Raw genomic sequence first — 25,036 nt, 5'->3', positions numbered from 1 at the left:
ATGGTGACGGAAGCGGGAGGCGACTTAGGCACAGGAAGAGGAGAAGCAGTGGCTCAGGTCACAGGACCCCAGGAGCATCAGGTGTAAGGACTGAAGGGGGGGGGACCTGGAGAGTAGAGGCCCAGGAGGAAGTGGGCGGGAAGACAGAGGTGGAGAGTGTCAGTGGCTGGGATGTCTGTGACCCTGACGGGCAAGGTCCAGGGGCACAGTGGCTGGAGGCTGAGTGGGCGCGAGAGCCAAGGACGTGGCTGGAGAGAGGTATGCGTGTCTGGAGAGCTTTGGGGCTGGAGGCTGTTGGAAAGCAGAGGACTGAGCCAGCTCAGCCAGCGCTCCTGTGTGCTAGCTATCAACAGCTGCATAACAAACTATACCAAAACTTGGTGGCTTTAGATACTGTTTGTTATCTCAGTTTCTGTGGGTCAGGAATGTGGCTTTGCAGGGTCCTCCAGCTCAGGCTGTCTCGTGAGGCTGCAGGTCAGGTCCAGGGCCTCTCAGGGTTTAGCCGGGGTGGGACCTGCTTCCAGGCGCCCACAGTTGTTGTGGACGGGATCTCTCAGCGGCTTTTAGCTGGAGGCCCTTGTCACGTGGGCTTCTCCTTAGGGCAGCTCAGACATGGCAGTTGGTTTTATCAGAATGAGTGAGCAGTGAGAGAGACAGACAGACAGACAGACAGACAGACACACACCCAGCTAGAGAGACGGAAGCCCGAGTCCTTTTGTAACGTAAGCACAGAAGTGACGTCCATCGCCTGCTGTGTTTTATTGGCTGGAAGTCAGTCGCTAGGTCCAGCTGACACTGACAGGGAGGGGACCACGTGGGTGGGGCCAGCAGGAGGCGGGATCGTGGTGGCCATCTCGGAAGTCTGTTCGTCCCAGCCTCTGAGGTTTGTGTCCTCCCCTTTGTGGGTCCTGGCGACCTGCCCTCCTCAGGCTGTCGTGGTGCCCAGCACATGCCCTGCACACGCCGTGATGGCTGTGCAGGAAGCGTTAGCTCCCTGTCGGGGTCCTTGTAGGGAGGACCTGAAGGTCGAAGGGGAGGTGCCCCCTTGGAAACAGAAAAGACTACATCGTAGAAAAAAATTGTTTTATAAGATACCATACGTCGAGTGCGGTTATATTTGGGGCCAGGGGAGGGGTCATCCTCGTCTTCGTGAGACACAGGGGAAGGCCGTCCTTGCTGTTGGTGTGTTTTATTGGAGCAGGTCAGCTGTCCTGTCCTATGGGAAGGAACCTGCAGGGTGCGCTGGGAGGGGGGCGGTGCCTCCTGGGTCCTTGTCGCCTGAGGATGGCGGGGTGAGATGTTCCCTGGGCCCGGAGTCCTTGAGCATATTCTCCAAACCCTGGTGTGGGTGCTTTGGGGCAACTCTACTCAACTCTATCATTATACTGCCAGTAAATAAAACTTGAGTTGCAAAAACAGGCACCAGGCCAGACTGGCCTGTGGGTTAGGGTTGCTGACTCCTGATCTATGGAATGAGGAAATAAAATGCCTCAAGTGCTTTTCACTGTTGGTTATCAATACTCATTTCAAATTTTATGTTGTGTTTTATTATCCTTGTTAAAATTTGCACTCGGGGTTGGTGGAGATCACATGGACACTTTTGAGAGGCTCTGGGGAGTGGTGGTTAGGGCTTTGCTTTCCTGACACTGCCGTTTCTAAGCTGTGGGACTGCAGACAAGTTACTTAACCTCTCTGGGTTTGTTTTAAAAATTGAGCTCAGTTCGGGCTTCCCTGGTGGCGCAGTGGTTGGGAGTCTGCCTGCTAATGCAGGGGACACGGGTTCGTGCCCCGGTCCGGGAGGATCCCACATGCCGCGGAGCGACTGGGCCCGTGAGCCACAACTACTGAGCCTGCGTGTCTGGAGCCTGTGCCCCGCAGCGGGAGAGGCCGCGATAGTGGGAGGCCCGTGCACCGCGATGAAGAGTGGCCCCCGCTTGCCATAACTAGAGAAAGCCCTTGCACAGAAATGAAGACCCAACACAGCAAAATAAATAAATTAATTAATAAACTCCTACCCCCAACATCAAAAAAAAAAAAAATTGAGCTCAGTTCTCTCTTTCTCTCCTCCCTCTCCCTCCTTCTCCTCTCCTCTCCTCTCTCCTTCTCTCTCACTTCCTCTTGGCCCACGCTTGGACTTTCTCTTGCCTTGGGAATCTGTAGAAGTTAGAATTTCCTTGGTGACTCTTGGTCAGGAGTACTCCCGTTTCTAAGCTGCTACCTTAGAAGCAGAGCCTGAGGACAGGATTCTGGTCAAGTGGTTGAGTGAGGGGGCTCTCAGGAGAGGCCTGAAGGTCAACCGGAAAGCAGACAGGACAGGTGAAGAAACTCCCAGTGCGAAGAATCCCGGGACCTGATCCTCCTGAGGCCCCCGGCCTGGCCTTCTGTGTTCTAGTGTCAGTCTGTCACTGGTTGCGGTCAGCCTGGGTGGAACGTCCTAGGTGTTTTCCGGCAGGGTGCCCCGCAGGGGAGCAGGCAGCCTTTGGGAGGGGCGCCCTGCATCCTGAGCACTGATAGCCCCCACCTGAGTGGCCAGGGATGTGGTACCTGAGGTACCTGGGTCTCTGTGACCTCCCCTCCCCTCCTCTCCCCTCCCCGACCCTGTGCCTCTGCCCGGTGTACATCCCGCCAGGCTCCAGGGTGGGGACCACCTGGACACAGGATGGCCCTGTACTCTTGCGCATCGTGCAGGGGAACCCACTGTGCTTCACGAGAAGGTGAGGCAGGAGCCCAGGTCCCTACACACGTTATGTATTTGCTAAGGTTATTTTTATTTACAGATTTTAAAAAGCATACATGTTTTGCATGGGTTAGATTTAGAAGAGTGACAAATGCACACAAGGTGACAGTGGACGTTAGACAAGACGTTCATTTACAAGCCCATCCCACGCAGCGGCCTAAAGGTGGCGCCATTGGGACTTCCCCGGCGGTCCAGTGGTAAAGAATCCTCCCCGCAATGCAGGGGACACCGGTTTGATCCCTGGCTGGGGAACTAAGATCCCACATGCCACGGGGCAACTAAGCCTGCGCGGCCACAACTACTGAGCCCTAGCGCCTCAACTAGAGAGCCTGCGTGCCGCAACTACAGAGCCCACGTGCTCTGGAGCTCCCGCACCACAACTAGAGAGAAGCCCACGCGCCGCGACCAAAGATCCCGCCTGCCGCGACAAAGACCCGATGCAGCCCAAAAAAAAAAAAAGATAAATAAATAAATAAGAGCACTTCAAATAAAAACGGGGTGCCGCCTATCGAAAAGTATAACTATCTAAAGAAAGATTGCAAGCGTTGACTCTAAGATTCTTATAATACTGGAAGGGAGGAAGAAGTGGAAGCATCCAGCATAACTCAGGATTTGAGTGGAAAATAGTTTGCCACAGATATGCTCCCTTCCTTGGAATAATTAAAACTCTTAAAAAAAGAGGAGGCTTGTACGTCTATTTATCTAGGGTAGCACTGCTGCTTATTAAAGATGAAACGGTCTCCAACCCTCCCTAGCGTAAAAACTAAAAAATATATATATAAATTTTATCTTTAGTATAGATTTATTATATCTAGTACTAAAAACTAAAAAGTGTGTATAAACTATATAGACATGTTAAACCTTTCCTACCTGCCGCAGGATCAAGGATGATGCCCTGGAGGCTGGGAGAGGGCCCTCCAGTACCAGAGATGGAGCAGGAAGGTTCCAGTGCCCGGGTCTGAGGGCCAGCACACGGGACCAGAGGCCCCGTTTCCCCGGAGTCTTAGCCTCTTACGCAACCCGGGATCCCTGCATCCAGCTATTCAGCTACGATTAACCCCAAACTTGCTGCCCCTGCAGGTGTATCAGCTCTTCTGGTCCTTTGATATTCCATCCTCTCCCTCACAAGGGACCCTTGCCCCTGTCCGCCGTCCTGAGGTGGAGGCTGTGTGCCTGTGTGGCTTGTGTCTCCGCACCTGGTCGTCAGAGCAGCTGAGGCATTGCTGGTGCCGGCGGGAAGCACACCCAGGTGGTGTGCTCGCTAGAACCCCTGACCCTCACCCAGGCCTCCCTCCCACATATGCCCTTCGGCCCTGACCCTTGTGCAGTCAACAACCTAGCAACTGCACAAGGCGGTCCTGAATAGGTAGGTGGGTGAGGAATGTTCCTATGATGGATGGGATCCATCCTTGCAAACCCCTCCTCTCCCCAGACCATCGGTGCTCCCCTGTTTTACTTCAGAGGAGCAGGGTAGAACTGGGACACGGATGAATCTCTTTGTGTGATGAGAGCGTGGGGTATTGAATGTCTTTTTTGTGCAATGACCATAAATTCATGTTAGGAAAATGTAGCAGTTTGACGGATGCGGGAAGGATCTGGAGGGAAAAGTATTACTAGAGAATATTTCACCTAATAAGGACTTGGTGACAAGGTTTGCTTGTGACAGTCTTTGTGTGATATTAGATGATATTTTGTGTGACTTTTGTTTTGACATCTCTCCGCCTGGTTTTATGAGAGCTATTCAGGCAGCACCAGAGGGAGAGCAGCCAGGGAGGAAGAACCGTGTCCGGTTGCCCGTGTGGGTGGTGCTCCTTTAGAATGTCACCCGGATGTTTTGTAGCAACACACGCCAGCGTCTGACTCCTGGCTCCGAAACGCGATGTTCCCTTCCTTCTAGCTCTGTGACTTTGAGCAGGCAGCTGAACACCTCTGTGCCTCTGCTTCTTTACCTGTGAAATGGGAATGGTAGTAGTAATACCTCCCTTGTCAAGTCTTGAGATAACTGTATTAGGTCACCCTTGAGAGACTGTTCCATGGTCATGGCTGAATAGCTCTCATTACAGTTTTTGCTGGTTGTGTCGTTTGGAGACCTGGCTTCCCATCACAGGTCTATGGCAGGTGTGTATCAGTCACGGCTCCGTTTTTGGCTGCAGGGAGATTGTTTGAGATGCGGAGCTCTTCAGGGTGGACGAATCTTGTCTTGCTCGCCTTGTGGGTCTCCACCTGCCCCGTGGTGCTCACCTGGTACCTTGGGCGGTAAACATTCCTCGTTTGCTGGACGGGCTGGTAGTCTTTGGGGTTCCGGTGAGTGCTTGCTTGCAGGGGGAGCCTAGCCAGGTGTGACATGGGGAGGAAGTTTCTCCTCTAGACTAGGGTTCTGTTCGTGGGATGAATGACATTGTTATTTCATGATGTCTCAACAGCAGTCTGGAGTAAGGGATGTGGGGCCTTTGATGCTGTCCCCGGTTGTCCCTGTCCCTTTGCAGCACAGTGCGGCCAGCTATAGAGCAGGCGCTCCCCAGCCCTTGTTTGTGAGGCGGCAGCACAGTTGCTCTTTGTTTGAACAGCCAGGGAGGGCGTTCTCCCAGCCAGAGGTCACATGATGCCCGTGGTGGTCAGTTACGCAGCACACCCTCCTTCCCAGTTCTTTGCTCAGAGCTTTATACGAAGAAATGGGGACGCAGTTAGTACCGACATCTTAGTGTGGGGTGAAGTGAGGAAGTACGTGGAGTCTTTTTTAATTAATTAATTTTTGGCTGCGTTGGGTCTTCGTTGCTGTGCGCGTGGCTTTCTCTAGTTGCGGCGAGCGGGGGCTCCCCTTCGTTGCGGTGCGCGGGCTTCTCATTGCAGTGGCTTCTCTTGTTGCGGAGCACGGGCTTCAGTAGTTGTGGCTCGCGGGCTCTAGAACGCAGGCTCAGTAGTTGTGGCGCACGGGCTTAGTTGCTCCGCGGCAGGAGGGATCTTCCCGGACCAGGGCTCGAACCCGTGTCCCCTGCATCAGCAGGCGGATTCTTAACCACTGCACCACGAGGGAGGTCCAGTATGTGGAGTCTTAAATGGAGTGTCTGGTGTTAGTGCAGAGTGGAACTTAGCTATGGTGGTCACCATGATGGTGGTGGAGGTGGTGCTGGTGCTATTGTTGGTGGTGCTGGTGTGTTGTGTCGGTATTGTTAGTGTGATGATTGTGGTGCTGGTGAGCCCCCACCTTTCTCACTGGAAGCCTTTGCGGCAAAGCCCTCATGGGAGCAGTGTGCTAGGTTATGCCTCATTTGCAGTTGGGATTTTTCCTGGGAAACTGCCTTGGTGGAGGAAATATTTTGGGGTTGGTGGGTGTTGTCGTTTCTCAGGGGTCAGGTGTGGTATTATCTAGAGCCTGCTGTGGTGAGTGACAGGGAACAACAGGGAATTGCAGGGAAATGAGTGTTTTCTGATGTCAGATGTGATGGAGCTGTAAAAGTTAAAAATGAAACAAGTAGAAATGGTGGGGAGATGTTCAGTTTTTTGTTCAGTGCATTATAAGAAAATACTGAGTGGATCCTGTCTGCTGAGCGTGTTGGCGGACACACTGTTGCGTGCGTATCCTGGGGTGGATTCTCTCCTGTCTTCCCTTATCTTCTGCTTTTGTCCAGCAACTCTATAAGCAAGCAAATAGGTTTTTATAGCCTCTTGCTAAGTATTTCTACCGTGGTGCAAAAGCAATTTTATTATGTGAGGCAGTATTTTTGTAGTCAATTGAAATGACTATTAAAATATAACATCGCAGTCAGGGTCGCAGGAGCTCTGCTGGAGAGGGCACTGCCTTTGCGAAATGGGGCAGCTTCGTCCTGGAAAAAGAACCCTCCTTGGGAGCCAGAGCCAGACCCATAGGCCCGAAACCTGTGCAGTGACACAAGACCTTGCACTTACTTCTTTTTCTTTCTTTTTAAAAAAAATTATGGTAAAAAGGTGCATACCGTAAAACTGATGAATTTAGCCATTTTTAGGTGTCTAGTTTAGTGGCATTAAGTACATCCACACTGCTGTGCAACCGTCATCCCCATCCATCTCCAGAACTTTTCCATCTTCCCAAATTGAAACTCTGTACCCATTAAGCACTGGACCCTGCTCCCCAGCCCCTGGAAACCACCTACTGTCTCTCTGAGTTTGACTACTCCGGAAACACGCCATATAAGTGGGATCATACAATGTTTGTCCTTTTGTGACTGGTTTATTTCACTTAGCATAGTGTCCTCAAGGGTCATCCATGTTGTCTCATGTGTCAGAATCCCCTTCCTTTTTGAGGCTGAATCATATGCCATTGTACGGATGGACCACGGTTTGCTTATCTGCTTGTCCACTGATGGGCACTTGGGCTTCTTGCACGTCTTGGCTATCGTGAATACTGCTGCTGTGAACATGGCTATACAAATGCCTGTTCAAGTCCCTGCTTTCAGTTCTTCTGGATATATTCCCAGAAGTGGAATTGCTGGGTCAGGTGTTAATCATATATTTAATTTTTCAAGGGACCACAAAACTTTTCCACGGCAGCTGCACCATTTTATATTCCCACCAGCAGTGCACAGGGGGACCAGTCTCTCCTTACCAACACTTGCCTATTTTTTATTTTTAAGATAATAGCCATCCTAATTGTCTTAAAATTTTTAATCATTTTTGAATAAGGGACTTCACACTTTTCTTTGCATTGGGCTCGGAAAAGTATGTAGTCAGTTCTGCTGGGAAGGCACCCTGCCTCGGCCTTGCTGGGGGTTCTGTGGACTTACAGCCACGTTCAAGAGCATGAAGGTCTGGCCAGGTGTGGGCTTAGCAACCTGATGGGGAGGACAGAGGCTCGTGCCATCTGGGCCTAGAGCAGCTCCTGGCCGGCGGGTCTGGGGCAGAGGAGAGCTCTGAGCAGTGACTGGGCGGGCAGGGGAGCCCCTCCCCTTGGGCCCTGGTTTGTTTGCCGCCTCGTCTTCGATCTGCAGTCCTGTCTGCGGGTCCACGTCACAAAAGGTCTGTGAGCACGTGCTGGGGTCTGCTTTGTGAAAGGCAGCCCACCTGTAAACACCCCCTCAGTGAACATGCTGCCTTCTCCCCATCTGTGCACTGTCCATGGAGGGCAAATTGGTCAAGAGATTAAGGGAAGGTTGGTCCTGTGTCCTTAGGGGACTTGAACCTCACATTTGATGGCTTCGGCTGGAGCAGGGCCTTTGCATCAGATTCATCTACACACCTGAGAAGACAGACACGAGAGGCAGGTGGCCCAGGTCTGGCCAAGTCAGGACCCTCAGCTCCCTCCTTCAAGGCAGTGCTGGGACGGACACTCTCCACTCAGGCCTCTTCTTCTCGACGAGGTTCACACAAGGGTGACCAGTGAGGGGCTGGGTCGCCGGGCAGCATCTTTTCCACACCCAGAGCCAAGAGAGACCTGCTCAGTCTTGCTGCCCCTCACAGCCCGTCCAGGGCGTGTGGTTTGCTAACGGGCCTGAGTGTGCAGGTGCCCTGGGCAGGATCATTGGCACCATTTGCCCAAGTGAGACTATGCTTATTCTGAGCGTGTGGTCAGACCTCCAGGACACGCCTCCCGGGTGAGGCTGTTAGAACGGAGGTGTTAGAAGCTGTCTCTGCCGGCTAAGATCCCAGTCTGGTCCTTAGTTTCTAATGTGAGATAAATGCAAACGAAGCTGCAGTGTTTTCCAGCGGATTTGGGATTCAAGTAGTAGTTTTGCCGCCTTGAAAACCTGTGTTGATTTGTTAGATGATTCACTCGATCAACATTGGTGTCACTCTGGGCGCCAGGCAGTGTGAAGCGAGGATGCAGTGATGGAACTGATGGAGGGCGGGTGTGGCAGGAGTTGGAGAGCAGAGAGGTGAAGGGGTAAACCGTCCTGTGGTGTTTTAGAAGAACTCCTCGTGGAATGGGAAGCCAGAGGAGGGGCCCTTCTTCAGGCTCCCCGTGACAAGCATTTATTGGATACCTGTTAAGTGATACGTGCTTCTTGCAGTGAGTAGCAAATGGGCGCTTCGTCAGGGTGGGCAGAGGGCACTGTTGAGCTCCTGTGAGGGTGCTTCTCACCCAGTAGCTCCCTCATTGGGTGAGAAGTGATGGGGAAGCTTTCCTTACGTGTGATGGATGAAGTGGAGGGCCAAGCCAGGTGAAGAGGGGGAAGAAAGGGCATTCCAGACAGAAGTAGGCTTTGGGACAGAGTCCTGGGGTGGGGTGAGGGCTGTGGTGACCCTGTGGTACGGTGACCTGGCAACCCCTCTGCTTACATTTGCACAATGACAAAGGCTTCCCCCAGGTTGACTGCTAGCTTTATTTGTGATATTATTATTTTTGGCCGTGAAGAAAAACAAATTAGCCTTCTGGAATGTTCCTTTTGTCTTTCCCCTTTATTCATCACTGCTAATATTAGATTTGAAAAAACGGGAGGAGAAGGCATGGCCTCATTCTGCAAAACCAATCAAAGCTTAAGGCCAGTAACAGGAATTGGGGCTTGTATCAAAGAGACCTTATCGTTGAGAATCACAGGTGAACAGGACTAAGCTCGATTCTGTCACTCCTCTCCTTGTTTATGGTGTGGCCCCGGTGGAGGGGACCTGGCTCATTTCTGTCTCCCCAGGCCCCCAGGCCTGTGTGTGTTTTCACTGTGCCCTTTAGGTAGAACCAGTTTGACCAGTGGGAGGAAGTTGCAAGTCCTGGCCAGGTCTGTAGCAGAGAAATAAGACATGCGTCGGAGGGCTCCAAGCTCCTGTCTTCCCCATCGGGAACCTCGCTAGACCAGCCCCTGGTTGTTCAGTGCCCTGGGCTCACATCCCACGTGGCTGGTGGGTCTGCAGTGCCGTCTGTAGGGAGCCTCATGGTGTTTGCCCAGCCCTGTGGGGTGAGGTCACTATAAGGTCTCCACGGCTGGGGTGGGAGTGGGTGGTGGAGGGGGCATGGGGTGGGTAAGAGCTGGGTTGTTTCACTGGCATATATTTTCCCAAATTGCAGTAACCTTTCTGCCTGAAGAAGGATGATTGAAGAGTTTAGATCTCTCCCCCATCTCTCCTCTGCATCTCTTTGCCGCTGAGCAAAATGAAACGCAAAAAGAGATAATATTCAGGTCAGCTAAATCTTTTCTGATTTGTGGGTGGATTTGCAAAGACCATCAATAATGAAGTCAGTGGTCTTCTCCCCTGGCACTGACGTTAGGAAAGACAAAAGTGTGGAAAGGTGGACTCATTTTTCGTGTCACGGAAAAGCAATAAAGCCCAGACTCATCCACGATCAGTATATTTCCTAAGAAACCTGCGTATTTGGGGCACTGCGACCCTTTGGACCAGATAGAAATGAGATAGTTTCTGCCTCATTGTGGATAAGGCTTCAATGATACTTTATTCTAAAGCAAGGTATTAAAATATCTTTGAATTGTCTGTCAGTTCAGTGAGAATTTGACAGAAGACTCTTTTATGTATTTCTTTTCACTATCTTATCTTTGCCATCCCTCACACCTGTTTCCATACAAAAGGCAAAAAGAAATAATGAATAACCAAAGACGGTTCCTGTATCTTGCTCTGCCCCTGCACCATTTCTTTAATTATTTGCATGAGTTCAGTGATTCTAATATCCAACATTGCATGAAATCTTGCCACAGGGAATTTTATTGGCAGAGAAAACAGGCTCGCCATTCCTAGGAAAGAAAGAGATGAACCCCAGAGAAGTAACTTTGTGACTTTGAAAGTGGTGCCCTTTTCAGAAATGTGGGTATTCTGTCAGACCCACGCTCGTGCATGCAGCTGGAGGGATTTTCTGACCTTGAGCCCATCACCTCTAGTTTTCCTATATTTCTCCTTCTAGTTTGAACCTGATGTTTTGAACCAGGTAAGGGAAGCTGCTACACCCACTGGGGAGTTTGTATGTTGCACTGCTCACAGAAATGGGGGATGCTGGGTCCACTGGGAATTTTCCTCATTTGCTGTAGCAATCTTTCTTTTTATTCGTTGCATCTTTTTTTATTATTGTGGTAAAATAGACATAGCATAAATTTACCGTTTTGGGGTGTACGGTTCTGTGGCATTAAGCACATTCACATTGTCGTGCAGCCATCACCCCCTTCCATCTTCAGAACTTTGCCATCTTCCGCAACTGAAACTCTCCACCCATTACACACTAACCCCCATTGCCCTCCTCCTCAGCCCTTGGCAACCACCATCCTACCTTCTGTCTCTATGAATGTTAAGAATTCTAGGCACATCATGTAAGAAGAATTATAGAATATCTGGTCTTCTGTGTGTGGCTTCCTTCATTTAGCATAGTGTCTTCAAGGTATCCTGTGTCAGCATTTCCCTCCTTTTTAAGACTGAATAATATTCCATTGTATGTATAGACCACATTTGATCTGTTGGTGGACTCTTGGGTTGTTTCCACATTTTGGCCATTGTGAATAATGCTGCGGTGAACATGGCCGTACAAATATCTGTTCAGGTCCCTGCTTTCACTTCTTTTGGCTATACACCCGGAAGTGTAATTGCTGGATCATATGGTAATTCTAAGTTTAACGTTTTGAGGAAACATTAAACTGTTTTCCACAGTGGCTGTACCATTTTACATTCCCACCAGCAATATTACAAAGTTTCCAATTTTTCCACATCTTGGCCAATACTTTTTCTTTTCTATTAAAAAAAAAATGCCATCCTAGTGAATGTGCAGTGATATCTCATAGTTTTTAAAAATTGATTTATTTACTTTATTTATTTTTGGCTGCGTTGGGTCTTCGTTGCTGTCTCGTAGTTTTTGATTTGACTAGTGATGTTGAGCATTTTTTCATGTGCTTATTGGCCATTTGTGTATCTTCTTTGGAGAAACGTCTATTCAAGACCTTTGTCCATTTTTGAATTACGTTGTTTTTTGTTATCGAATTGTAGGAATTCCTTATATATTTTGGTTATCAATTCTTTATCAGATACAGGATTTGTAAATATTTTCTCCCATTCTGTGGGTTGCTTTTTCATTCTTTTGATAGTTTCCTTTGGATGCACAAAAGGTTTTAATTTTGATGAAGTCCACATCTATTTTTTGTCATTGTTGTTGCTGCCAGTGCTTTAGGTGTCATAGCCAAGAAATTTCTGCCTAATCCAGTGCCATGAAGTTTTTCTCGTGTGTTTTCTTCTAAGAGCTTTGCAGTTTTATTAGCTTTTATGTTTACGTCTTCTATCCATTTTGAGTTACTTTTTGTGAATGATTCTTCCTTCTTTTGCATACAGATACCAGTTTTTTCCAACACCCCATTTGTTGAAAAGATTGTCTTTTCTCCAGGTCTTGGCACCCATGTCAGAATAATTTAACCATATATGTGAGAGTTTATTTCTGGGCTCTTTATTCTATCCCATTAGTCTGTATGTCTGTATATGCCACACAGTTTTGATTACCAGAGCTTTGTAGTATGTGTTGAAATCAGGAAGTGTGAGGCCTCCAACTTTGTTCATTTTCAATATTGTTTTGACTATTTGGGCTCCTGTGGGATGAATTTTTCTATTTCTGCAAAAATGTCATTGGGATTTTTTTTTTTTTTTTTAAATGGGCGAGTGCTCGCTCTAGAGAAGGGTTTCTTTTATTTATTTACTTTTTGGCCACACCATGTGGCCTGTGGGATCTTAGCTCCCTGACCAGGGATCGAACCCATGCTCCCTTTAGTGGAAGCTTGGAGTCTTAACCACTGGACCACCAGGGAAGTCTCTGTCATTGGGATTTTAATAGGAATTGCATTGAATCTGTAGATCTCTTTGGGTAGCATCGACATCTTAACAATATTAAGTCTTCCAGTCCATGAACATGAGATGACTTTCCATGTATTTGTATCTTTTAATTTCTTTCTGCATTGGTCTGTTGTTTTCAGTATGCAAGTCTTTGACCTCCTTAGTTAAGTTTGTTCCTAAGTATTTTACTTTTTATTTATTTTATCTTTAAAAAATATTAGAGACAACACTTGTAGCAGCATCCTTAGGACCAGGCTCTAAGGATCTTCCTTCCCTTCCCTTCCCTATCCTGTTCCTTTTCCTTGCTTCCATCCACGTTAGAGTTCCTGCTGTGTGCCAGGTACTGTTAGGTGCTGGGCAAAAGTAAGGCTGATGGTGAAAGCAGTGCTGAGGGTCACCATGGCTCAGGCCTCTGGGAGGCTCTAACCCTGCCTGAGTCGCCTGCCCCCAAATCAGAGAAGTGGAAGGACTGGGCTGTGGGTCATAGAAGCTGGTAATTGAGTGGGTGCCAGTCTCTTTTTTACAATAAAATTTAGGAAGCCCAGCCCCTAGCTCTGATGTAGGGTGGGAGCTGCCCCCTGCCCAGAGTCAAGTTCAAAGGTTGTGCATAAGTGTTTTCTGATTCTTTCTACACTGTTTTTCCTGAATGGGTCCAATATGTGAAAAGGTTGTTCCTTAGAGACCCAGGCTGCGGGGTGACTTTACTCCCTGGGGCTGCATTGTGCTCAGCTCTTCTCTGCAGCACCAGCCCACTGCTGGACCAGAGCAGACGCCAGATAGAGGCTTGGGAAACGCTGTATGTCTGTGCTTGGCGTGGACTAGATAAACATGTGTTGGGCTTGTGAAACTCAAGGAGAGCAAGACAGACAGCCCCTCAGAAGCAGGCCCTGTGGGGGGCACAGCCAGGGTCCATGCTCCTTCCCCTTAAGGACAGGGTCTGCATTTTCCCCAGCCCTGCGAAGATGCCTGCTGTTGAACATTTTTTCCCCACTGATGGCAAGACAAAGGGAATGAGATCACAGAGCCATTAATTTTCACAAATTGACTTTCTAAAAGAATTAATTAACTTTTAAATTGCTACTTGAAATCCTGAAGTCATGTTTCAGGGGGACAGTGTGTGGAATAGGGAGAGAAGCTGGGAGCTGAGCAGATTTTGAGAAGTGATGTGTGGTCAAGCCCATGCCTTTGGTGCGTTAAGGAGGCTTTGAACCCGCGCGCTGATGGTGGATTATCTCATTAGATGGAAGAAACCCAAAGCAGAGCTGGGAAAGCTAATATTGTGTCTCTCTTTCTTATGGATTGAATAAGTCTCGGGCTCCTGGATCTGTCTGTAAAGGTCAAGATCATTTTGAAAAGGAACACATGATACAGTGTTTGCTTTCACTCTGTTGCAAACCTCACAAGAAGGAATACTTTGTGGTCTGGTTAAATGCAGTGAATTTTTGTTGAGTGCCTGCAAGGCATGGTGTTAGCCGCTGTGGGAAATCCAGTGATTAACAAATGTTTACTTTGCCCAAGGAGTTGGGTCTGGAGGAAGAGACAGATATAGATAAGTAACCCTCCAAGGCCCTGCGGTGTCACAGAGCTCATAGGAAAGTTGGGAAGCAAGCAATTAATTCAGGTGTGCATGTACCATTTTTTGGTCCTGGGGAAGACGTCAGAGTTCAGTAAGGATCTGGAAAAGGATGTGAAGTTAAAGGCAGCCCTTGTAGACAAGTGGGGTCTTCAGAGGGAGTGGGGGGAGGGGCATTCCTAGTGGCAGGAGCAGCTTGTGATAGGCCTGGGGTGGGGGGAAGGGGAGCTGAAGGAGGGGGAGTGGGAGGCGGAGACGAGATCGGAAAGGTGGACCCAAGTCAGATCCCACAGGGCTTTTAACGCTGGGCTGGACAGGTAGCCATTATTCAGGAAGCCAAGAGAAACCACGTAGTGTTTTGGAGTAAGATTTAAGGAAGGTAACTTTGGTGATGGAGAGAAGATTTTATATAGGAAACCAGCTGAAGTATTATTTTTCATCTCAATGAGAGATGGTGAAGGCTTGGGTCAGGAAGAGTGGTGTGGTGTTGACAGTCTGGAAGGGACACCCCAGGGTCCCAGGGCTGCTGTCATTTGCTGTGCCTCCTTGAGCAAGTCATGACTCCTCTGGAGGCCTCTGTGTTTCCATCTTTTAAATGGGCTGAGGGACTGTAGTGTCCCCCCCACCCCCCAATGTCAGAGTAGTCAAGTAGGTTTTTTTGTTTTTCCCTGAATAGGAGTTACATTTCATTGAATTCTTTTTCTGCACCGATTGGGATGATCATACGCTTTTTTTATCATTTACTCCGTTAAACTGGTGCATTACATTAATCTGTTTTCTGGATGTTAAACCAACCTTGCATTTCTGGAATTACCTCAATTTGGGTTCTTCTGTGTAAGGAATGAGAGATCCATTACCATGATGTTGTGGACCCTGGTGGGCTTCAGGAGTGCACAGGCATGTTTGCCTGTCAGGGACCCAGGCTGGATGTTGTGATTTGTGGGAGCCATCAGGAGGGCAGCATGAGGCCCAGAGAGGGCAAGGTTTGAGGAAGAGACCCTGCAGGGCTTTGGCATTCTGGCCTCTCATCCAGGCTGGCCTCTGGCCCTGCATAGCCCCTCCACTGGCTGCTCATGTATGGGCCGACTCTGAGCTGCTGTAAACCCTGATGAGGGCGTGGGAAAAATTTTACCTTCACCTCCTAGGACTGTCGTGAGTGTTGAATTAGCTGAACATGTGAAGCTTTTAGCCCCCTGGCTAGCCCAGGGAATATACTCAGTAAATGTCAGCCACTGTCACTACCAGCGTCATCACCCTTGTCATCATCACCATCACCATCACCCTCACCACCACCACCATCATCATCTTCGTCTGTAGTATCGTCACCATCAGTGTTATTAATAATCTTGGTGTAGATGGAAGCCCTCCTGTATGACTTACGAGCCACCCTTCTTTCCTTACGTTCCTGGGCAGCCGTTTTTAGGGTGATCAGGAGGCTGAGCAGAGGAGATGACTTTGGCTTTTCAACATCTCTGATGCATCTAAGCTGTGTGAAGCACAGACCAGAGTGTTTATTTTTTATTTTGGGAAAAAACGATCCATGTGCTTCCTTACTCTGTGCTGCTGCCGGCTCTGCCAGAAAAAACCTACCCCCGCCCCCCCACCCCCCCAACACGCCATCCTGGGAAAGAAGCTCCCATTTCACTTTTCACGTGAATAACACGTCAAGCTTGTATGCTGGACGCTGCGGTCCAGGATTGAGAAATTCATGTTGAAGGTGCCTTTATACCCAGTGATGCCGTTTCAAGCCAGGCTATTAAGAAAGGTAAATGGCTTTGAGGGGCAGGAATCCATGAAGGGTTCACCCACCAGCCAGAGGGAGGTGAAGGCTGCTCTCTCCAAAGATGTGAATGAAGGCGCGATGACCATGTTCTCTTGCAGAGGTGCTCCCACATCTTAACAGACCAGAGAGATAAAGAAGACAAACTGCAGAAAGGCCGCCATCTCTGTGCTTCTGTCAAGTAAAGACGTTTTTAAAACCAGATGCCATCTGTCATCATCATCCTTCGTAAAGGAGAAGATGCCTCTGGTCTTTCTCGTCTCTGCTTTCACCCCCCCACCCCCAAAAAGGGGCAGCTTCGAAAGGTCACATATCAGAATAAGGCATAGCCTTTTACATTGAATACTTTTGGGCTTATTTAAGAAAAATTCACTGCATTGTTCTCATTTTTCTATCACCCAAGCATCGGGGAACCTCAGCCTCAGACTTGTTCAGATGCTTGCAACCCTGCTCAGCAGTGAATAAATCAACCACAAAATACCACTTTTAAATTGTTTTCCACATTCCTCCCTGCACATGTTTCCTATTGCTGCCATAACAAACTACAAACTTAGGGGTTTACAACAACACAAATTTATAATCTTACAGTCCTGGACGTCAGAAGTCCTAAAGTCAGCGTTTCGGCAGGGCTCTGTTCCTTCTGGAGGCTCTTGGGGAGAGTCCGTTCCTTGCCTTTTCCAGTTTCTAGAGGCTGCCAATTCTCCTTGGCTTGTGGCCCCTTCCTTGCTCCCATGGTCACATCTCTGGCTGACTCTGACACTCCTGTTGTCTCTTGTGGAACCTTGTGATTACATTGGACCCACCTGGATAACCCGGGATTAGCACCCCCATGTCAGGATCTTTAACCTAATCACATCTGCACTGGCCCCCTTTGCTGTGTAAGGGAGCATCCTCACAGGTTCTGGGATTTGGATGTGAACGTCTCTGTGGGCCATTTTTCTATCTACCACACTCCCTCCTCCCTCCCACTTCCTTGTCCAATAATTTGTATAGTTGAGTCTTTTAATTTGCATTTCAATGTGGGATCCTTAAGGCTGGGGGCTGGGCAGCCATTGTTGTGGTCCAGGCTCTGCTGTGTCATTTGGGGCCACGTGCATAAACCCCCGGAGGCTCCCTTTCCCTTCATCCGTGAAATCATGGGTCTTTAAAGCCTCATTTCATAGTTAAATTTGAAATGTCTCTATTCTTGTATGAGATTTTCACAACTGCTTTTCTCTGCCTGCTTCAGAGACGGAGGGGCCACTACTTAAAGGTTTTTGCGTGTATGCCTTACAAATTCGCATGGACCTGAATGTATTTACAGTGGACTTGTCCATTTTATTTTATTTGTATTGTTTTTGATGTGTTTATTTTTTCCACATCTGTAATAGAACAGGCATGCTGGCAAGGATGCTGTTAAGAACGATGATAAATGCATTTATGGTTCCTGAAGGCTTTGAAAGTGGTTGTGCTGGGCTGGGAGAGGCTGGCATATGTTTTGAGCTTTCTTTATCTAATGCTGTTATTTCTTGTTAAAGATTCACCATACAATGCTAAATAAGCTTAATAACTACTAATAACCATTTATGTCAGTTGAGGACATTTAAATTTTATGAGTATGGGTGAAAATATAGGAAAATAACTGTGAAAATAGAATTTTCTATGTATATATGGTTATTGATGTTTTATTTTATTTTTTTAACATCTTTATTGGAGTATAATTGCTTTACAATGGTGTGTTCGTTTCTGCTGTATAACAAAGTGCATCAATTATACATAAACATATATCCCCATATCTCCTCCCTCTTGTGTCTCCCTCCCACCCTCCGTATCCCACCCCTCTAGGTGGACACAAAGCACCTTTGTGAACATGTGATAGTCTGCTAAGTCTTTGTGGCAGTAAAAACAAAATACCCTCAAACACAATAAGAGCGTTTACAATTTAATAAGTGTTCACTGCAGGCAACACATTGCATCAAGTTAACAGATCCACTTCTTTTTTTCTTAATTTGGCGGCACCGGGTCTTGGTTGCAACATGCGGGATCTTAGTTGCGGCACGTGGGATCTAGTTCCCTGACCAGGGATTGAACCCGGGCCCCCTGCATTGTGAGTGCAGAATCTTAACCACTGGACCACCAGGGAAGTCCCAGCATTATTTTCTTTAAGACACAGAGTACACACACCATCCTATGAGGTAGATATCAGTCTCCTTATTATACAGATGGGGAAGCTGAAGATGCGGAGGATAGGGTGTTTGCTGGAGGTCACCCAGGTCTCCCTGGGGAGAGGTGGTACCCTGCCCACTCTGTCTGCTTCCAGAGACCGCAAATGTAGCTTGGTTATGGAGCTGGCGACAGGAAGTGTGCTGTGTTGCTGGGTATTTTTGTAGAAGGGGTTTGAACATGCTTGGACTTGGCTCTCTGGAAGAGGTGACAGGGATGGGAAGACCCCTTTGGCAGGGGAGGAATAAGGAGTGACACACAGGTGTGACTTCTTTCTTTCAAGGAGAAGCAGTGACAGGGGCCAGGAGTGTGTGGTTGGAAGGAGGGCCAGGCAGTCAGTCAGGTGATGGAGGCCCCCCATGCTTGTTGGAGAAGTCTGCACATGATGTGACCAGGGAGAACTCCAGAAATGGACACAGTAATGGTGCTGTAAAAGACAGCCTAGTCCAACAGGGTGTTCAGGATGGATGGGTGAGAGTGTGATCCTGATTGATGAAAGGTTTACGATGAATCTTGCCTCAAGTCTGACATCTTTTTAGGGAGAATCCAGGAGGAAGGAAAAACATCACTGTATTTATTTATTTTTATTGAGAGTAAGCTAATTGAATTTTTGGGAGTCATAAGCAGTGTGATTGTTGCCTTTATCTCCATGCTTGAGCAAAAGTATGACCTGAATTTAATGGAATGACTTTTACGTTCTTAGCTAGGAGGAACAGAACTGCTTTTTTTAAAAAAATTATTAATTTATTAATTTATTATTTATTTATTTTTGGCTGCGCCGGGTCTTAGTTGCAGCATGCGGAATCTTTGTTGCGGCATGCAGACTTCTTAGTTGTGGCATGCAAACTCTTAGTTGCGGCATGTAGGATCTAGTTCCCCGACCAGGGAGCGGACCCCGGCCCCCTGCAGTGGGAGCGTGGAGTCTTGCCCACTGGACCACCAGGGAGGTCCCAGGGATTTCAGACGTTTGTTGCATATTGTCAGTTGGAAGGATTGCTTCCTAATATTAGACATATTTTTTTGCCTTGCTTAATAGCAGCATTGGCTATGTAGTAATTTAAAGAATCAGTTTGATTTTCAAAAAATATTCAGTCCATGTGTCATTGATTTACAGATAGGAAAAAGTCATCTAATGAAAAAAGTCTGTTAATGGAAATATAAGATAGTATATGAAGTGATAATTGAAATGTTGTTGACAAGAGCTTTAGTTTTCTTTCTATTATAAACATTATTCCACCATAAAAAGAAATGAGGTTCTGATACATGGTACGATGTGCGTACACCTTGAAAACATTATGCTAAGTGGAAGAAGCAGACACAGAAGGATAATACTGTATGATTAACGGGGTGGCTGGAGTACTCAAATTCATAGAGACAGAAAGTGAGTTACAGGTTATCAGGGGCTGGCGGAGGGAGTGATAGGGAGTGATGGCTTAATGGTTATGGGGTTTCTGTTTGGAGTGATGAAAAAGTTCTGGAACTTGATGGTGGTGATGGGAGAGCAACACTGTGAATGTAACTAACATCACTGAATTGTACACTTAAAAATAGTTAAAAAGGCAAATTTCACATCATACGTATTTTACCACAATAAACCACTTGTGGTTTTCTGGTGTTATGAGTAGTTATGAATTTCTTCTTCTTAAACTGAGGACCCTTGAAAAAAAAGCCTCCTTTTGTGGGTATCAGAGAGGATGATCCAGGCAAAGACTGAATATTTCAATCTTAAAAATGGCAGAAACAATCCAGCATAGTTACCTTTACTAATATCTTCTTACCTCTTTTTCCTCTGAACAGCTTTTTATAACTATGATGCCAGGGGAGCGGATGAACTTTCTTTACAAATAGGAGACACCGTGCACATCCTGGAAACGTATGAAGGTGCGTATTTATTTTGGTGTCTTTCTGTTTGTAGTTTTGTGCAGTTAGTACATTTTTCAGTGCGTCATGGGCAAAGCATTACCCTGTTAGGAAAGCGTGTATGGTTGGTTTTCTTGCATGATAGATGCTGTGTCGGGAAAGGGCAGTGGTGAGGTTATCTGTTATTTAAATCAATTTTTTTTTTTTTTTCATTTAAGGTGAACTTAAAACTAAATTCCTAAACTTTTAACCTCTCAAGTTTTCTGTTGAAATAGTTGTTTTATTGTTAAGAAAAAAACCCCCATTGTTTCCTCTTTTGCAAATGTATGTCCATCTTGACTGTTAATAACTGACCACTTGAAAAAAATTTTTTAAATACATTTAAGATATTTTAGTGTTAGGCTCATTGTTTTGAGGTGTTTTATGTGAATGGTGAGACTTTTTATGCTCTCACGTAGATTTGTTAACAACTTCCTGAGAGGAACCAAAATTGTCATTTCTTATTTCCTTTTTAAAAAATCTATGACCCCATTTTCTGAATGGTGAACAGAGATTGTCACAGCTTTGTGGGATGTGGTCCAGTAAAGCAATTGTTGTAATCATCCAATAAATATACTGTCGGTGACAGTGGTTTCCTGATGTCCTTGGGTTTTCAGACAATTGGTTTTCATACTTAGGGTTTTGCAAATCATTAAAACGGGACACCTTTCGTTCTATGCTTTGGTTTATTGTTGCACAGAAAAGGAGCAATGACGGACTTGAGTTTTAGACTCCTCACATGTGTGAGAGGAGTGTTGGTGGCTTTGTTTCTTGTTCAAGGGGGGTGACTTCCATATAACATAGGAAAAAAGAGAACTGATTAAAATTGATAATTCCAACAGCAAAATTGCTTTCAGATTGGGTTTAGCCAGACCCTTCCAAGTAGGAGGTTGGGTGACGGGGAGAGGAAATTGCACACATCCCGTAGCAATCACAAATTGATCTTCAGACTCGGTCTTTGGAATCCTCTCTGCACGCGAGTGACGCAGTGTTCAGCTTCTGTGCACCAGGCAAGCTGCAGCTTGCTCCCGTGTTCCTGGAGAAGCGCAAACCCATTAAAATACCCATGTCCACGTCCATGTCCCTCACTTGCGCCTCTGACTCATGCTGGCTTGGAATTCCATTCCATTTGCACCTTTTACCCTAAGAAATGTCCTACTGGGGGGAAAAAAATCGGCTTTTGTGTCATATGCCTGGAAGCAGATGTAATACTGCAAATACGGTCTTTATGTGAATGAGTAGCTGCAATGGGCACCTTCTGCCTGGTTTCAGTTTTTACAGCTGACAGTTGGATTGCTTTATCTGCTCCCAGTATATATATGGCCAGTGGCTGAGAGGAAATAGAGAAATTAACTAGAGGTTAAGGATCAAAGCGCTCATCTCAGACACTTTTCAGATCTGAAGGAAGAGCGCTCTTACATCTTTTTTTATTTCTGCCCCCGGTCAGTTGCATTTGAAATCCTAGTTAATAAACACTGGGCAATGATGTCATTCCTGAATAGATAACAATTTCCTGTGCAGCCCGGGGTAGCAGGAGCTGCGACTTCTTGTTTTTTGCTTTGTAAGAAGAATGCACTCTTTAAACAGGGGAATCCTTAGGTGAGTCGATGATCCCTGTACATTTAACTAAAAAAAATAATTGGTGGCAGGCATTTGACTGTTTGGCCAGCATCGTGATAAAGGATTCTTCAGTGAGTACTTAGTTTCCGGGCTCATCAATCTTCTAAGTCCTGATAAAAATATTCCAGTCTTTGTAAAGCCCCTGTAACATAAAACGACTTCCCCTTCTTTAACTGCTGTCTTTTTTGGTTTTAGTCAGAATCCGATCAGAGAAATGCATTTGGGGAAGTAGTTTTGATTTTGGGAAACTTGGTGACTTTATTATCATCAAATAACAATGGAATAATTGTTTTACTGCTCATTCCTCTTGTTCTGTTTAAATTTTATGGATTATATTAGCGTTTGGCATTCTCTTCTTCTTTTCTCCTCACCCCTTCCACTTTTCCCCTAAGAAAATTTATTTATGGTTGTCAAATTTAACTTTCCCTTTCTATGTGATCCTGTTCAGGGTAGGGTACTACTGGGATTGCTCCAGAGAATATAATTTCTAGATGATTATTCCTTATATTAAGGTTCAAAGAACACACTTACCTGCAAGTTATGGTTAATGTTTCTGTCTCAGGCTCATGGAGGCTTGGGGCACAGAACAAAGCAAAGAACTTTTCCGGTCACCAGGGAGGTGGACTGAGCTTTGAGGGCTCATTCGGGGTATGCCTCTGCCTTTAAGCAGTGTCCAGGGTCAACCAGACAGGAGAGGTGAGCCCAGGTCACCGATGTTGATTAAGTGACTCTTCAGCCAAGGAGATGCCAGTCCTGTCACCTGCTCATTTCCAGAAGGATCTCCACGGGCTGGATGCTGTGCCTGTGTGAGACCACAGCATTGCACCCAGATTAGGAAGGCATTCTTTTGATGAAACCGCAACACGGGAACTTAATTTGTTCAAAATTTTCAAAGTGATAATGATCTATTTTCTTCCAAATGCACCTTAATTCCTTTTCCTGCCACCAGCATCTGTCAGCTGAAGGTCTTGAGAGGACTGCCTCTGGGTTTCCTGGGGCGACGGTAACCAAGTACCACACAGTGGGGAGTTTAAACAACAGAAACGTGTTCCCTCACAGTTCTGGAGGCTATAAGTCCAAGATCAAGGTGTCGGCAGGGTTGGTTGCTTCTCAGGGCTGAGAGGGGCAAAACCTGCTCCACGGGTCTCCCCAGGCTTCTGGTGGTTTGCTGACATCGCTGGCATTCCTTGCCTTGCAGATGCAACGCCCTGGATTCTGCCTGTGTGATCACATGGCGTCCTCCCTGCGCTTGACTTTGACTGTCTATTCCTCCTTTTTATAAGGACACTGTATTGGATTAGGTCCACTGTAATGACCTCATCTTAACTTGATTATCTGCCAAGACCCTATTTCTAGATGAGGGTACACCCACAGGTGGAGGGAGTTAGGACTTCAACATCTGTTTGGGGTGGGCAGAACACAGTTCAACCCACAACAAACTGGAAAAAGTAGTCATGTTGATAAGGCTGTCATTTCACAGAAGACCACCAGGCCCTCCAGTGCAGCCTCCACCCAGCAGCCATCCTTTGCGCCTTGTCCCAGGTGACTGGCCACCTGGCCCCAGCCTAGTGGGAGAGCACCGCAGCTGTGCTTCTCATCCCGTGTTGCTTCCAGAACCTCCATCCTCTGGGCTGGGTCTGCGCCCTGCCCCCGGCCCGGGTGCCTGCAAAATGTTGTACCCAGGACAGCTCCAGAACGCCCAGTGCGCACGCAGATGCTGTCCATTAGGGCGTGGTTTGGTCAGATCCGGCCTTTGGCTGTCTTGTAGTTCAGTACTCAGAGCAGGACACAGTACACCTGACACAGGTGACTGTCCTGTCCATCCAGGCAGGTACTTGTGAGGTGGGCAGGACCCAGGACCTTAGTGATCTAGTTTCCTCCTGTCCTACCTGAGCCCCAGCCTTTTATTTTTTAATATTTATAATTTATTTACTTATTTGGTTGCGCCGGCTCCTTAGTTGCGGCATGCGTGTGGGATCTAGTTCCCTGACCAGGGATCGAACCTGGTCCCCGTGCATTGGGAACGTGGAGTCTTATCCGCTGCGCCACCGGGGAAGTCCCCCCAGCCTTCTTCTCACACGTGTCCTAGCTTTGCTGCCGGTGGCTTCTCAGATGCTTGGTGAGCGCCCCTCTGCGCCTGTGCTCTGCCGGGCCTCCCTCCTCCTTCCTCCATCTGACTAGCCATCCTTGAAGACTCCGCCTAAGCACACCTCCCTGGGCAGAAGCTCCTTTCCGACTCCCTTGCGCCTGCTTTGTTCTGCCTGGTCCTGTCCTCAGTTGGTTGCAGTCCTGGGCTTGAGTGTGTGTGCTCCTGTCCTGTTGGGACAGTGGAACCCACTGACTTGGCTGCCGTTTTCCTGGGCTGGACGGGGCCCTCCCTGTGTTTCAGGACTACGTCTGACCTATACTTGCCGTTGGGGGGCGGGTGTCTCTTGTTTGGAGCAGGTTGGTTGAGCCCTGCCTGGGAGGAGTGAATCAGCCTGTTAATTCAATGAGCCATGCACCTTCCTGCTCCTATAGCTGCATTCCCACTGGCCTGCCCCTCCAAAGCAGCAGCCACTCATCATCCTTCTATGTCCCCCCACTTCCCTGCATGAAACCTCTGCAGGGATGTCCTCTCGCTTTCATGCTCAAATCTCTGCCCTTGTTGGTGGTTTGAGCCCTGCTTGTCGTAGGGGAATCTTCTGGTGTGTGAGCCCTTGGAGGGCAGAAATTGGATCTAGTCTATTGATGTTTCTACATTTGCTCTGTCTAGTGTGGCCTCTGGCACATAGTCTGGGTCCTCAGTTGGTGGAAGGAATAACAGACGCAGAAATTCTTGGGAAGGGAAAGCCTAGGTGTTCCTTTTGCTTAGGAAGAGGCCATTAAAAAAGAAAGCACCGTCTGTTATCATAAAGTAAAATCAAAGGACCCCTTATCTTTTTATCCCAGTAGCTCAACTCTTTCTTCTCTCCCTTCTTCTGGAAAAACCCTTCTGCTGTGTTTGAAGGGAATTTTTCTCTTGGCCTGTACTGGTTGGCACGCATATATACATATATATATATATATATATATATATATATATATAAATATTTTTAATAGATATTTATTGGAGTATAATTGCTTCACAATACCGTGTTAGTTTCTGTTGCACGACAAAGCGAATCAGCCATCTGCATACACATGTCCCCATATCCCCTCCCTCTTGAGCCTCCCTCCCATCCTCCCTATCCCACCCTTCTAGGTCATGTGTATAAATGTGGTTGTAGCTCTCATTCTGTTTCCTTTTATTAAAAAATTATTTATTTATTTTTGGCTGCGTTGGGTCTTTGTTGCTGCGTGCGGGCTTTCTCTAGTTGTGGCGAGTGGGGGCTACTCTTTGTCGCGGTGCGCAGGCTTCTCATTGCGGTGGCTTCTCTTGTTGTGGAGCACAGGCTCTAGGTGCATGGGCTTCGGTAGTTGTGGCACATGGGCTCAGTAGTAGTGGCTCGTGGGCTCTAGAGCGCAGGCTCAGTAGTTGCGGCACATG

General features: G+C 47.4%; 1 protein-coding gene across 2 annotated transcripts in view; it reads left to right on the top strand.

The window, feature by feature from the left end:
- The window catches only part of DOCK1 (dedicator of cytokinesis 1), a 528,830-nt gene that overhangs the window by 31,027 nt on the left and 472,767 nt on the right, over positions 1-25,036 (top strand). For both annotated transcript variants that reach the window (XM_082855005.1, XM_082855004.1), the window contains exon 2: positions 19,807-19,890. In XM_082855005.1, coding sequence (XP_082711131.1) covers positions 19,807-19,890 — 84 coding nt within the window. The remainder of the gene's footprint in view (positions 1-19,806; positions 19,891-25,036) is intronic.

This window comes from Leucopleurus acutus (genome assembly GCF_964270905.1).
Source record: "Leucopleurus acutus genome assembly, chromosome: 14".
NCBI classification, from domain to species: Eukaryota; Metazoa; Chordata; class Mammalia; order Artiodactyla; family Delphinidae; genus Leucopleurus; species Leucopleurus acutus.
Note: the sequence above shows the minus strand (reverse complement) of the source record. Positions and strands in the feature narration are given on the sequence as shown.